General features: G+C 32.5%; 1 protein-coding gene across 1 annotated transcript in view; it reads right to left on the bottom strand.

The window, feature by feature from the left end:
* Positions 1-12,401, bottom strand: part of LOC126883564 (laminin subunit alpha-1) — a 490,753-nt gene extending 478,352 nt beyond the window's left edge. The window contains exons 1-2 of the mRNA XM_050649204.1: positions 12,270-12,401; positions 4,361-4,597 (exon numbers count right to left, since the gene is read on the bottom strand). Of these exons, the coding sequence (XP_050505161.1) occupies positions 4,361-4,597; positions 12,270-12,401 (369 nt within the window). The remainder of the gene's footprint in view (positions 1-4,360; positions 4,598-12,269) is intronic.
* Positions 12,402-12,998: the final 597 nt, after the last annotated feature.

Here is a 12,998-nt window from a genome sequence, read left to right as displayed (position 1 = left end):
ACTAAGTTTTCGTCAAATGTTCGTAATACGTGTATTTGATTGGCTAGAAAAAACGCGCATTCTAAATATCAACGAATCAAACGTAGGTTAGGAATAGACATCTTATGTATATAACCATTGTAATGCTGCATTATTTTTGTGTTTAATCACGGAGCTACCGCTTTTTCCGTCTCATCAAACTTAATGCATTAGAGAGAAATCGAAAAACTGTGACGCACTGAAAAATGATCATGAGAACAAGAATATTTTTTTATTTCAAAATGCTCTCGCACCAATTGTTTTCATCACCTGACACAACTTTTAAACGATAGCAACAAGAATTTTTCTTTTCTTTTATTTTTTTGACCTTTTTCGTTCCACCCAATTGGACATGCACCAAAACTCGATATTGTAAGAATTTTTAGTGCTCAAAAAGTTTTGAGTAACGAGAGATATTGTAAGAAAATGGTATACCATGCCTTAATTTGCCCAAAAGTGGAGGACAAAGAGTTTTAACTCCTGCTCGGAAACAAAGATTAATTCAGAATATGGAGAACCCATTAGGAAAGTCTTGGCGAAATGTTGGCCGAAGATATAATGTTTCACGAATTACTGTAAGTAGAACAAGAATTGTTGTACTTATATTATAATAATTATTATTCCTAGAAATAATTTAAAACTATATAAAAGAAAAAAGCTCCTAAGTACACACCAGCCCAGTTAGAAAAAAAATCCTAGATGTTGCCATGCTTCAGACGTATTCACTTTACTGGTAAAATTCTTATTATGGATGACAAAAACTATTTTACTTTATCCAATTCCCAAAGGGAGAGAAACGGCAGATTTTATACACGCAATGTACAAGATGCACCGGACGAACTTAGGTTTAAGAGGCTACAGTAGCGAGCAACAGGTAGCAGCAAACGCGTTCCAATATTGCGGCTCTAATTTTGAATATTTTGTCGAGATATTTGGCACACATATTCGTAATATAATAAAGAATGGCGGTACAGAGCCCAATTTTAGAAATATGTTAGTACGTGGAAATTACTCTATAACTAAATAAAATATTGAAAAAAGGAGCCTGTACCGCCATTAAGAAGAAAAAAATAATAAACTTTCTTCAAATAGACTTTTTTATCTCATGCCTAGATTTTGTGTAATCTTGGAACTACTAAAATTTTTTATTTCTAACAAGAAATCGAACATATTATAACTAAATAACTAATTAGGAAACATAGAGAAATTATCAGTGTCATTTTGACAAACCTGCGTCAGATTTTCTCTAATTTGTTCTGTCATCTTTATTGATATCAGTCCAGTGCAGTAGTGTGTTAATTTAAGAATTCGTTATAGTTGTTTCATAGGAAAATAGTGTTTGTTGATAGTTATTTATTATATTTTTGTTGTTGTTGTATAAGTTGTTGGCCTGTTTGAAATAATAGATTGTTGTTAATTGTGTTTTAGTTCAGTTCTATGTAGGTAGGTAAGTATATTTTACGTAAAAACATTTCGAATTCTAATGCGAGTATAAAGATTTAGGAGGATATTTTATTTTTAACATATTATCAATAGTTTAACGAAATTTGAAAAGTTAATCAAACGACAAATAAAGCGAATAATTCCAAGAAAAAGTCCATTAAAAGCCGTGCCAAAATTATGAGAACATCGAAATTGGAGCCACCACAAATTTTAACAATGTAAGTACCTATGAGAAGTAATCTACTGTTGTCATACATAAAAAAAAGTGTGAAAAGTTGTTTCCCATGAAAATGAAATTCGTAATAAATCTATGTTTAGGTACAGAAATCCTGACTACAGTACAAATGCCAATTTTTTTTAGGTAGATATTCATAGTCCTGTCGCCAAGGGGGTACAACGGCCTCCTTTATTCAGATGGTCTTACCCAAGATTTTTTTATGTATCTTGACCCGTAGAACACGAATTTGTTGGGTAACAGTTGATCCGGATATCGATAAGATTGTTATAAACAAAGAACTTGAGGAATTAGATAACAGCGATTTCTCGCAAAACAAAACATTTTTTTTGTATTTTTTGGGTCATTCTAAGCAAAAACTGTTCTGACAAGTTTTTTCGTAGGATGCATAGTTTTCGAGATAAACGCGGTTGAACATAAAATCGAAAAATTGCAATTTTTGAACCCGAAAAAATTTATTTTTGCTAAAGGTGATACAGTAGCGATCAACAGGTAGCAAAAACGCGTTCCAAGATTGCGGCTGTAATTTTGAATATTTTTTCGAGATATTTGGCACACGTATTCGTAATAAAATAAAGAATGGCGGTACAGGGCCCAATTTGAAAAATATATTAATATGTGGAAATTGCTCTGTAATTAAATACAATATTAAAAAACGAGCCTGTACCGCCATTAAGAAGAACAAAAAAATATAATTTCTTCAAATAAACTTTTTTATCCGATGCCTAGATTTTGTGTAATTTTGGAACTACTAAAATTTTTTATTTCATTAGTAGTTCCAAAATGACACAAAATCTAGGCATCGGATAAAAAAATTTGAGAAAGTGTATTTTTATAAAAAGTGCAGGAGCTAACAATGCCGAGGAAGATCTATCAGGCTGCATCTCACTTCCCGCCTGTCCAGCACGGTAAAATTCCAACAAAGCTTAGTTCCGAATACTCAGATTACGAGTAGAACTAATCAAAATAATAAATAGGTAATCATTCCATGCAGTACGACTTAACTTGGTAGATTTCCCTCGGCCTTCTTAGCTCCGGCAATTCGTTGGCTTGCAAATTTTAGAAGCCACAAGCCACGATTGGTTTAACCAGAAGACTAGTTCTAAGTTTTATTTTATTTTTGATATTGTTAATATTAGAAGTAAAACTTTCGTTCGTCTTTAGCAGATACCGCCACGGCATTCATGCCATCATTTCGTTGTGAACCGATAACGGTAGCCCGAATTTTAGTAGTTCAAAGAGAATGAAATATGCACCTCTGATGGGACCCTAAGAAGGGTTAAAGGGTGTTCTAGAGTGCCTTTGGCGCTCTATGAACTAAATAAAATAATACTGCTCTCGTTTCGCTTCACAATGTAATTATTATTTATTATTATTTTTTCGTACAAATACCTATGTTAACATAAAATTTTCACCCATTTGGGTTTATTTTTATAAATATTTATTTACTAATAACAAAATTGTTTTCGGTTACTTCCATTTAGCGCGCCTATGAGTTAAATTGTCAATAATATTAATCTTACATAATGTCAAAGATTACCAATGTTGCCAAAGTTTATGATACTATCTCCCGAAGTTATATTTTATTGCTACCTGTTGATCGCTACTGTTTACTCTTAAGGTAAAAGTGAAGTTTGCCGATACAATTTTGGTATGGTGTGCCATCTCAGAAGCTGGTGTTACACAACCGTTTGTTGGGCGTGTTCGCGGTGAAGCTCTCAATGCTGACATTTACGTTGACAGGTGTCTTACAAAGCTTGTTTAATTTATAAATACTCATCACCCTAATGAAGAAATCATATTTTGGTCCAACCTAGCGTCATGATATTTATTACGCCAGAAGAACGACAAATTGGTTAACTGCTCAAAATATAAATTTTGTTCCCAAGAGCGATAACCCTACAAATGTGCCTCAGGCGACGAGGCTTATATAAGAGTTTTGGGCTGTTTTGGGTCGAATGGTGTATAATAATGGCTAGGAAATCCAAAATCAAGTTCAGCTAGGGCTATGAATTTTGCAAATATTTCGTAAGATCGATTTAGAAACAGTCCAAATGCTTATTGCACATGCAAGACCAAATGTACGTGCCATCGAAGATCACTGACATCTTTCTGTTCTATAAAAATATACTATAAACCTTAAATATGTAGACTTAATTTCCTGTATTTAGTTATTAAAATAAACTTAATTTACAACTAGAAAATATATATTTATTTTTTCCGAAAACTTTAGGGACATACGTTAGTGTAAAAGTACGAAATTCATATACTCTTTTGGGAATTTCTAACATAAAAAGTACTGCACCAATTCATTGCGTGAGCAATTATTTAGCAGTCTGATTTTTACATGAGAGTTTAACGAAAGGGTAACAAATCAATTGGAAGTTCTGTCCGACAAAATACATGGGACGTTTTGGTAGTCTGACTTTCCAAATTTTTAACCTGTTCCACAATTAAAACTTCCCCTGTTGCAGTGTTCCCGTACGCATATTTACAGATGTTCCTATACTACGGCACCAGAGTGCTGTACTCGGTTAGCCTTTGAAATACAGTATTACGCTACAAACCCTCATTGATTTAGGCACCTATTAAATTTACGCTTTATGACAAGGTTTAAGGTTTATAGTGACAAATTCAAAATAGATATTTTTAATAAAGCCTTACCGTACAGTTGTTGCATACTCCTCCACCCTGATACGTTCCGTGGATATCCATACTAAGACCAGATCTATCAACATCTTCTTCATAGTGGCAACTTGTAGCGTGGCCGTGACAGTTGCAAGGCAAGCATTGTCTAGCATCTCTAGCGGATCCTGGACCCCATTGGCGTTGATTGTACATAGGACAACATTTCTCGCAATTTGGTCCGCACGTATGATGACTGCATTCACATTCAGGATGCTGAAATGCAAAATTTATTAAATAAAAAAATCAGAACAAAAAAATTCTTAAAATCTTTACAATGGCTTTTTTTGGTTATCTCAGATGCTCCTGATGCTCTAAGAGCGAAGTACACTTAAGCAAGATTTAATAAATTACAATACTCGATATCTGCAAAAGACATAAAAAGATAAACTCAGATTACATAAGATAAGACATAAATATTACCTTGTAGTCATATATACACCGTTCTTAGGCGTCAACGCCCTTCGGTAGGGATCTATGGAGGAGTATTACCAAGCCGTAAGCCCTTATCCCTTGCCGTACCGCTCCTCCATAGGCCGATCAGACGCCAGTATATTTCAAACCAAGCCGTAGACTCTATTGAGTTTTATACTACGGCGTTGGCCTTTTATTAATTTCATGACCTAGCTGATCTACTAAACTTGTCGATCGACTGCGCCTCAGCTAACTGGACCGTCTAGATCAACTTGTAGTTAAATTTACTTAATTTTCCTAACTAGCGTGTTTATTGGGTTGAATTTGTTTTTCTGTGGTTTCGGTTTTATGTCAGCTAATATATTTGGGAAATTTCCTCATTTTCTCTCCCCGTAGATGCGCACCTGGCCAGAGGGCATATTTAACATCTGTTTTATCGGGAACGTGTCACTTTTACCATACTAATACAATGATTTTATTAAATAACGCAAAAGATGGAAAACATATTAAGTTGTGAGAAAAAAAGGAATGATACTAGCAGAGGTGGGAATTTTAGCGATAAAAACCTATTAATTATGAACATTTTATTTATTGTTTAACAGCTTTAGACGTATCAGAGGAGTATGTCAACTAAAATTGTAACTGACTGAGTGGTAGTTGCCAAACTCGTCCGATACGTCTAAAGGTGAGAAACAATAAATAGAATGTAAATTTATAGATTTTTATCGCTAAATTTCCCAACTTCAATAGTTTCAAAGGGTTGAAAATTGAATCAATATGTGACGATATACCCTATTCCTCGAACTTACGCCTGTTTTGGATTACTTCGACAACGAATATTTTACTGTGCAAAATAAGAAGAACGAAAGTAAATTGCAAATTACATTGTTGTTTATTGGAATAATTATTAGCGCCATTTACTTTCGTACTTCTTATGTTGCATAGTAAAATATTCGTTGTCGAAGTACTCCAAAACAGACGTATGTTCGTGGAATGGCCCATACAAAAAATCTATTTGATTTATTTATTAGCTTATAAATATTGAAATTTTGCAACGAAGTCTAATTAAATAGGGGAGTCAATTGACTTTTTTACTTACGGATAAAATCAAACAAGATATAATAGAACTTTTTATAATTTCATTAAGAAAAGCATAATAAACAACATATCAAAAAGTTTTTCTCCAAAAGTTGGTGCTTAATTTTTTATTCAACAAATGAACTGCGAAATTACTTGCTTTATTAAATACATACGAAAATACCCGTGTTGAGCTGCCCCCCCCCACTTGCAAAAATCAAAAAACAAATAGCCCTGATTTATGAGCTATTTATGAGCTTTCATATTCCGCAAACTAAAAATTTTGAGCTCGTTCCACTGAGCAGGAATTTAATATTTTAGTGGGGGGGGCCCCCCCTCTACTTAAAAATAGGAATATTGAATCGGTTTTTGCGGCAGAATTACGAGCTATTTATGAGCTGTTGAAATTATATAGTTTCGATTTTTGAGCTCATCCCCTTTACCCCCAAACAACCCTTTTGATTTAACTAAGAGAAGAATGCTGAGAAAACTTAAAATATATCGTATTGCGGATATAATTCCTATAGCTTATATACTCTAAGAATAAACTATTAAATCACGTGCATTTCGATTATTGAGCTACAACCCCTTCGCAAGAAAACCACCCTATCTTCCCGGCTTAAGAGAAAGTTGTACTTAAATGCATTAAATTAATTATTTGGCGACTACATATCATTTAATAATTTATAAGCTTCCAAATTACGCGCATTTAGATCAGTAAATTATAATTTATTTTGTATAGTGCAGTCACTGAAGGTAAAAATCAACGATTACCTTCAATTTCGGTGAACCTTCATCGATTTTCACGAAAATTGGTCAGTGGTTAGAGGATACGTCAAGAAACAAAGGTGATATGTTACCACCTTGCGCCTTTACCCTGAGGGTGGATACCGCCCCTTCTCGGGGGTGAAAATTATTTTATAAAAAATAACTGCACAAATCAATAAAAGAACAAATTAAAAGCAAAATTTATTATATAAAGTTATTAAATTATATAAATATTATTATATAAAGTTATATAAGTCAATACTTTTTAAGTTATTAAAGACCAAAAATTTTAATTATTCGTGAAAAAAAAAATGCATGTTTTGAAGCGGTTTTTCGTAAATCACTGAAAAACTGTAAGTTTTTACAAAAAAGTTTTTTTTTTTTTTTTTTTTTTTATTAATGGCTTTGACAGAGCCAATTAGCCAGACTATTTGTGTTTTTTTGTATGGTATTACAATAAAAATTTTAAGTTAATATCTAAGCCTACTTATTATCTAAATTTACAGAGTGTTATACTATCTTAATGGATACATTTTTCAATTTTGTGTGATATTTTTACAATTTTATAATTTTATTATCTAAGCCTATTTAAAATTTAAATTTACAGGACGTTACATATTCGTAAAGACATTGTAACGTCTGCTTATTTTTTGGAAAAATAATTTCGTTTAAATTGACAGGTAAAGGACAATTTAGATCAATTAACTTTTCATACATTACTTTAATATTTTGTCTGTACAGTCCACACTCCAATATGAGGTGCTGTAGATCTCCCATTCCACCACAGGCGCAATATGGGTTATGTTATCACTGATACCTATGCTGTGTTTGTATGCTGGAGTTAGTGCGTGATTTGACCTCATTCTATTTATTGTTTTTATAAATAGCCTATTTGATTCTTGTTTAAACCATCTCTCATTGGGAATTAGTGGCTGGCAATTTCTAAAATTTATTCCCGTTGTACTTTGGTTATATACACGTTGCCAATTTTGTTTGCAATGGTTTTTACTGATATTATCTATATCGGTTACTGGTAGAAGTATGTTGCTTATGTTTTGTTTGGTTAAAGCTGCATATTTAGCTAATTTGTCGACTTCTTCATTTCCTAATATTCCAGAATGTCCTTTCACCCAACAAATAATAATTGAACTGCCCGAGGAAGTAAAATCATAATATAGACTCTTAATTTCTATCTCAATGTGGTTTAGATTTTTTGTCGATTGGATAGAAGTGAGTTTGTCCACAATACTTCTACAATCGGTGAAAATGATATAATTGTCCATACCAACAGAGGCTATATATTTTAACGCAAGTAATAAAGCTGATAATTCGGCAGTATATATTGAAGCTTCATTAGGCAATCGGCATGATTCTTTGTATTCAGAATTCCAATGATATATTGCACATCCGGTTTTATTTTGAATTTTGGAGCCGTCAGTAAAAATATATTGAAACATAGGCCACCTGTCTTTAATTATTTTGTTGATAATATTGCCTGGAAGGTTTGAATCCATGTAGTTTGTTTGTATTACCTTGGAAAAGAGAGTTTCAGGAGGTTTAGTGTAAATTAAAGGTATTTTATTTTTGTACATTTGGTTTTCATTCATTGTCAACTTCCTGTAGCTTTCAACGTATATGGGGGTTTTTTTAGTACACCAATATTTATGGCTTAAATCTAATATATTCAAGTTACGAATAGTCCTTAAGTAGCTGACGTTTTTTGAGATAGCTCTAGCTACAAACTTATCTGTACAAAACTGTCTACGTAGAGTAAGTGGTGGTTCCTTAGCTTCAATCTCAATAATAGAAATAGGAGTAGATTTTAAGTAACCGAGACAGAGTCTCAAACATTTATTCCTTTGGATTTCAACTTTATTAAGATATCCTGTTGACGCAGACCCGTATAAATGACAACTATAGTCGAAAATTGGTCGAATCATTGAGCGATAGAATAGCAATGCAATATTCGGGTCAGCTCCCCAACCGGTTCTACAAAAAGCTCTGAGGATATTCATAGAATTTTCTAATTTCTTTATAATAGAATGAATTTGATCCTTCCATAACAATTTACGATCCAAATACGTCCCAAGATATTTAACACAATTTTTTATCGGAAATTCTATTCTACCTAATTTGAAGGTGCCTTGAGGAATTTGGCGTTTTTTGGAGAAAAAACAAATTTCAGTCTTTGTGGTTGATATGGATAAGCCTAGAGAATGGTAATCATTTTTTACACAATCTAATGTAAATTCAAGTTGACGTCTACAAATGTCTAGAGAAGAATGGGAGGTGTACAACACAACATCATCTGCAAATTGTAAAATATTAGGGTGTGGAGGTACTATGTGTTCTAAATCTATATTGTACAATGAAAAGAGAAGTGGACTTAAAATACTACCCTGTGGTATACCTATACTCGTTAACCTTGGTGGTAAAAGGTTCTCGTTTATTTTTAAGTAAGTCCATCTATTCTTGTACAAGGATACAATGAAATTTGAAATTTTAAGTGGCATTCCAAGATCTACTAATTTTTTATAAAGAATATCTAAATTTATGTTATCAAACGCTGAAGTTACATCTATAAATGCTGCAGCTGTCGACGCCTGATTTGTAAAATTGACCTGTAAAGAAGAGACTAGGGAAGTGAGAGCATCTTGTGTAGACCTGGATTTTCGGAAGCCGTACTGAGATTTGGGAAGGATATCTTCGGACTCAAGCCAGTATTCAAGCCGATTTTTGATTAATCTCTCTAGAGTTTTTAGTATACAGGAACTTAAAGATATAGGTCTGTAAGATTCAACTTTGTTATCTGGCTTTCCTGGCTTTTTTATAGGTAATACAATATAGTCCTTCCATGCTTTAGGAATTAAATTTTTGTTTTGCCATATAGTGTTAAAAATTTGTAGTAATAATATTTTATATTCTGTAGGTAGAAAATATAGCATAGAATATGATATACAGTCCATCCCTGGAGATGAACTATTATTTTGCTTGAGTCCATGATTTAATTCCCATAATTCAAATGGTTTCTCTAGATTGAAGTTTTCTCTGGGTACGGTAACTGTAGCTTCATTTATCTGACTTGGAACCCAAGGAGGTGAAATCTTGAAATGGAACTCTTCTATCCATGCAGCTTCGGTGTTTATCGGAAGTTGATTGGACTGCTTTCGGTTTTTGTAGCGATTTACTTTCTTCCAGACGTCGCTGATTGGAGTGTTGGAGTTTAAGCTTTCGCAGTAATTTATCCAAGTTTGTTTTTTTCTAATTTTAAAAGTTTTCTTTGCTAAGGCATCTAATTTTTTGTATTCAATTAGATTGTGAAGATTAGGATTTGTTTTATAATGTCTATATGCTGTTTTGCGGTTATTTGCAGCTGATTCGCAGTTATTATCCCACCATGGTTTTGGTATCTTGTTTGTAGGATATTTGTTATTGTTGTATGATTTTGGAATTGAAATGGTTGCGCATCGGTTTATTTCGGTAACTAATTCTTCATAAGTTTGTGGTTGTTTTCCCGAATAAAAGTTCGATGAATACAAATTCCAATCTGCTTTATGTAAATTCCATCTTTTGTGTGTATTGTCACCAGGTTGTATTGCTTGTTCCGAGTTTTCCAAGGCTATGATCAAGGGTAGATGATCAGAACCATGTGGATCTTGAATAACAGACCAAGTTAATTTAGATACAATGTCCTGGGTACATATTGTTATATCGATTGCTGATGGGCTGGAAGTTAGTGCAAGAGTTGGAGAACCATCATTTAAGTATAATAGATTACATTGTTCTATCGCCTCTAATAAAACTTTACCGTGAGTATCATTATTTTCGCAACCCCATGCCATGTTGTGAGCGTTGAAGTCCCGTCCAATTATGAATGGAGAAGGAATGTTTTGAAAAAAATTGACCCATTCTTCAACCGTTACTCTAATACCGGGTTCTTTATATACGGATATTATATGTATTGGTTTCTTGATACACGAAATTTTAACAGCCATGCAAGTATAAGTAAAATTATAATTATCCAATAAATTTATCTCTTCTGTAATTATTTTATTTTTAATTAAAATTGCTGTGCCTCCGTACCCATCAGGGCGATCAGACCTAAAGCAATTATATCCTGAGAAGTTATAAAATTTTTCTGGTTTAAACCATGTTTCTGATAACATGGCCACATATACATTTTTTTGAATAAGTAAGGCTTCTAAATTTGGTTTATTAGAAACTGCTGAGCGACAGTTCCATTGTAAAAAGTTTAAAGGGTTAGTTGTGTCTGACATGATGTTTGAGATAGTAAGTCTTCTTGTGAGATCGCTGCCGTACTTAAGTATCTATTAATTTGTTGTATAATCTCTGTTTTTGATTTGTCTAAATTTTCAGTGAGTTTTAATGAACTAATTATATTAAGAACCAATTCTAAAATTACATTATTTAATTGTGATGGTACTTCTTGTGTTTTCAAGTTTGTTGTATGTGTATGCTCTGTATATTTAGACGTATTATAAATACCACCTTTTTGTCTAGGAATATTTTCTTGAGAAAGTATTTCTTTTCTAGCTGATTCCAAAGTATTGGGAGAACTTGGCCGGTGTCGCTTAAAATTTATTTTTTCTGGGTTATTACTGCTGAAGAACATTTGTGAGGAGAATTTCTTTGCGGATGAAGCTGATTGATTTGGAATTACTTGTTAAGATTGCTCATTCTGATTAGAATTGGTTGGCAAGGAAGAACTACTATTTCTGGCAGCAATATTGGCATATGAAACTTTCGGAATTTGTTTACATGCATCAAAGAAATTTAGATTTAATGATGACATCGTATTCTTAATTTGTTTCTGTCTAGAAAATTCAGGACATGAACTTAGGTGTGTAGTCAAATGATTACCTTGACAGCTGAAACAAGTTGGAGTATATTCATTTACTGTACAATCTTTTGTATTATGGAAATCATGACATTTGTTGCACCTGGGACGTGCTTTACAATTAAATCCAAGGTGTCCAAAACGTAGACAAGAGAAACATAATAGAACTTTTTGAACATAGGGTTCAACGTCTTTGATCACTTTATTAATTGTGATATATTTAGGAAGAGTTTGTGCTTTAAAATTAACAATACATGATTTTGTTGGAACTTTGTCTATTATTGTTTTATCTTCGATATGTTTCTCTACCTTTCTATTTATTCTTCTAACCGAAACTACTTCGAACTTACAGTGCATATCGTATTGTTTAATTTTATTTTTGATATATTCTTCTGAAAATTCTATATCTATGTCCCTAATTATACCCTGTCTATGGAGTATAAACTTCGGAACGTAAACATCTAAATTGTTGTTTGTAAACAATGAGCAAGTTTTTTGATTGATTAAAAAATTGGCTGAATGATAATCTTTAAATTTAATTCTAATTCTATTCTTGCCTATTGAATCAATACTAGTAATTTTGTTATCTAAATTCGAAAAATTAGAGAGTATAATGTCGCCAATTTTGATAGCATTAATCTGACCTTTAAAGTTCGGAGTATTATTTTCTATATATATATATATATATATATGGAAAGGTCCTACGTCACTGCTCTGATATAGGCAATGTTCTCTTATATTGTCTGTAGAAATATCAGATTTATTACTTACAGTTTCTCCTTTATTTTTTAATTTACCGTCCCATGTGTTATTTACATTGATGTTACTTTTCTCTATATTATCATCTTGATCCATCCTGTTATTATCTGGAGGTTTATCTGGAGGTCTCCCTGCATAGTCCATATTAAATTTTAAAGTTTTTAATAACTGAACACTTTGTCACTTCCAATTATTGACGTCTCCAAACGGAAACCCCAAATGGGGTAAAATAAATTCAAATACAATTAACTTCTAGGTTTTTCTTGGTCACGGGGAATAAAAAACTATTAAGGATGTAATAGATCGAGTTTTACAATCCCAAAATATATTATTTCACTATTTAAATAGTAATTTTCAGGAGCTGTTTTTTATATGACTGTAATTGACGTCTATGGATTAGACATGAATCATGAATGTTACAATATCTGTACAAAAAAGTTAATAGTAGTTTAATTCATATAGCTTATATTCTAAGAATAAACTCTTAAATCACGCTCCTTTCGATTATTACAACCCCTTCGCAAGAAAACCATCCCATATTCCCGGCTTAAGAGAGAGTTGTACTTAAAATAATTTAAATTAATTATTTGGCGACTACATATCGTTTAATAATTTATGAGCTCGCAAAATATACGCATTTCAATTATTGAATTGCCATTTTCTTTCTATAGTGCAGTCACTGAAGGTAAAAATCAACTATGACCTTCGATTTCGGTAAATCTTCATTCATTTTCACGAATT

The sequence above is a fragment of the Diabrotica virgifera genome, chromosome 4, assembly GCF_917563875.1.
Source record: "Diabrotica virgifera virgifera chromosome 4, PGI_DIABVI_V3a".
NCBI classification, from domain to species: domain Eukaryota; kingdom Metazoa; phylum Arthropoda; class Insecta; order Coleoptera; family Chrysomelidae; genus Diabrotica; species Diabrotica virgifera.
This window is presented reverse-complemented; position numbering and strand designations above follow the sequence as displayed.